An 831-nucleotide genomic window follows, 5' to 3' on the forward strand; every position below is an offset into this window, starting at 1 on the left:
AGCAGCAGCAGCAGCAGCGGCAGCAGCACACCTATCATCGCCTTTTGATCCTTCCACATCTGCTGTTGTTGCTGTTGCTGTTCCTGTCGCTGCTGCTGCTGCTGTATTGCTGCTGCTGCTGCTGCTGCTGTGATTGCTGCTCCTGCGATTGCTGCTGTTGCTGCTGCTACTGCTCCTGCTGCTTCTGGTGCCACTGCTGCTGCTCCTGCTGCTGTATTGCTGCTGCTGCTGCTGCTACTGCCGCTGCTGCTGTTGCTGCTGCTGCTGCTGCTGCTGCTGCTGCTGCTGCAGCAGCGCGTGCCCTTGGGCGTGTGAGTATGGGTTTTTGCCGTTTGCTTCTTTGGGGGAGCTCGATGACTACTTAGCTCATCTCTATGAAGACGGACCCGTATGCTGCTGCTGCTGCTGCTGCTGCTGCTGCTGCTGCTGCTGCTGCTGCTGCTGTTGGTGATGCTGCTGCTGCTGCTGGTGATGGTGGTGGTGATGGTGATGGTGCTGCTGGTGATGCTGCTGGTGATGCGGCTGCTGCTGCTGCTTCTGCTGCTGCTGCTGCTGGTTGTTGTGGTCGTGGTGGTGGTGGTGTTGCTGCTGCTGTTGATGCTGCTGCTGCTGCTGCTGTTGCTGCTGCTGCTGCCTCGCCTCTCACTGCTGCTGTCTTGGGTGATATACAGCAGCAGCAGCAGCAGCAGCAGGAGCAGCTGCTGCTGCTGCATATATCTTGCATTAGGGACCCTTCGATGCCTCCATTTCTGCTGCTGTTTCTGCTGCTGCTGCTGCTGCTGCTGCTGCTGCTGTTGCTGTTGCTGCTGCTGCTGCTGCTGCTGCTGCTGC

The 831-nt window shown here is 58.8% G+C and overlaps 1 protein-coding gene across 1 annotated transcript in view; it reads right to left on the minus strand.

Annotated features, from left to right (window-relative positions):
• The window catches only part of EMH_0056700 (uncharacterized protein), a gene marked incomplete at both ends in the record, with an annotated part of 958 nt that extends 245 nt beyond the window's left edge, over positions 1–713 (minus strand). Inside the window, one exon of the mRNA XM_013497386.1 lies at positions 32–713. Within this exon, the coding sequence (XP_013352840.1) occupies positions 32–713 (682 nt within the window). The remainder of the gene's footprint in view (positions 1–31) is intronic.
• Between the last annotated feature and the right edge of the window lie 118 nt (positions 714–831).

This window comes from Eimeria mitis, genomic scaffold, assembly GCF_000499745.2.
Source record: "Eimeria mitis Houghton genomic scaffold, Emh_scaff2640, whole genome shotgun sequence".
Classification (NCBI taxonomy): domain Eukaryota; phylum Apicomplexa; class Conoidasida; order Eucoccidiorida; family Eimeriidae; genus Eimeria; species Eimeria mitis.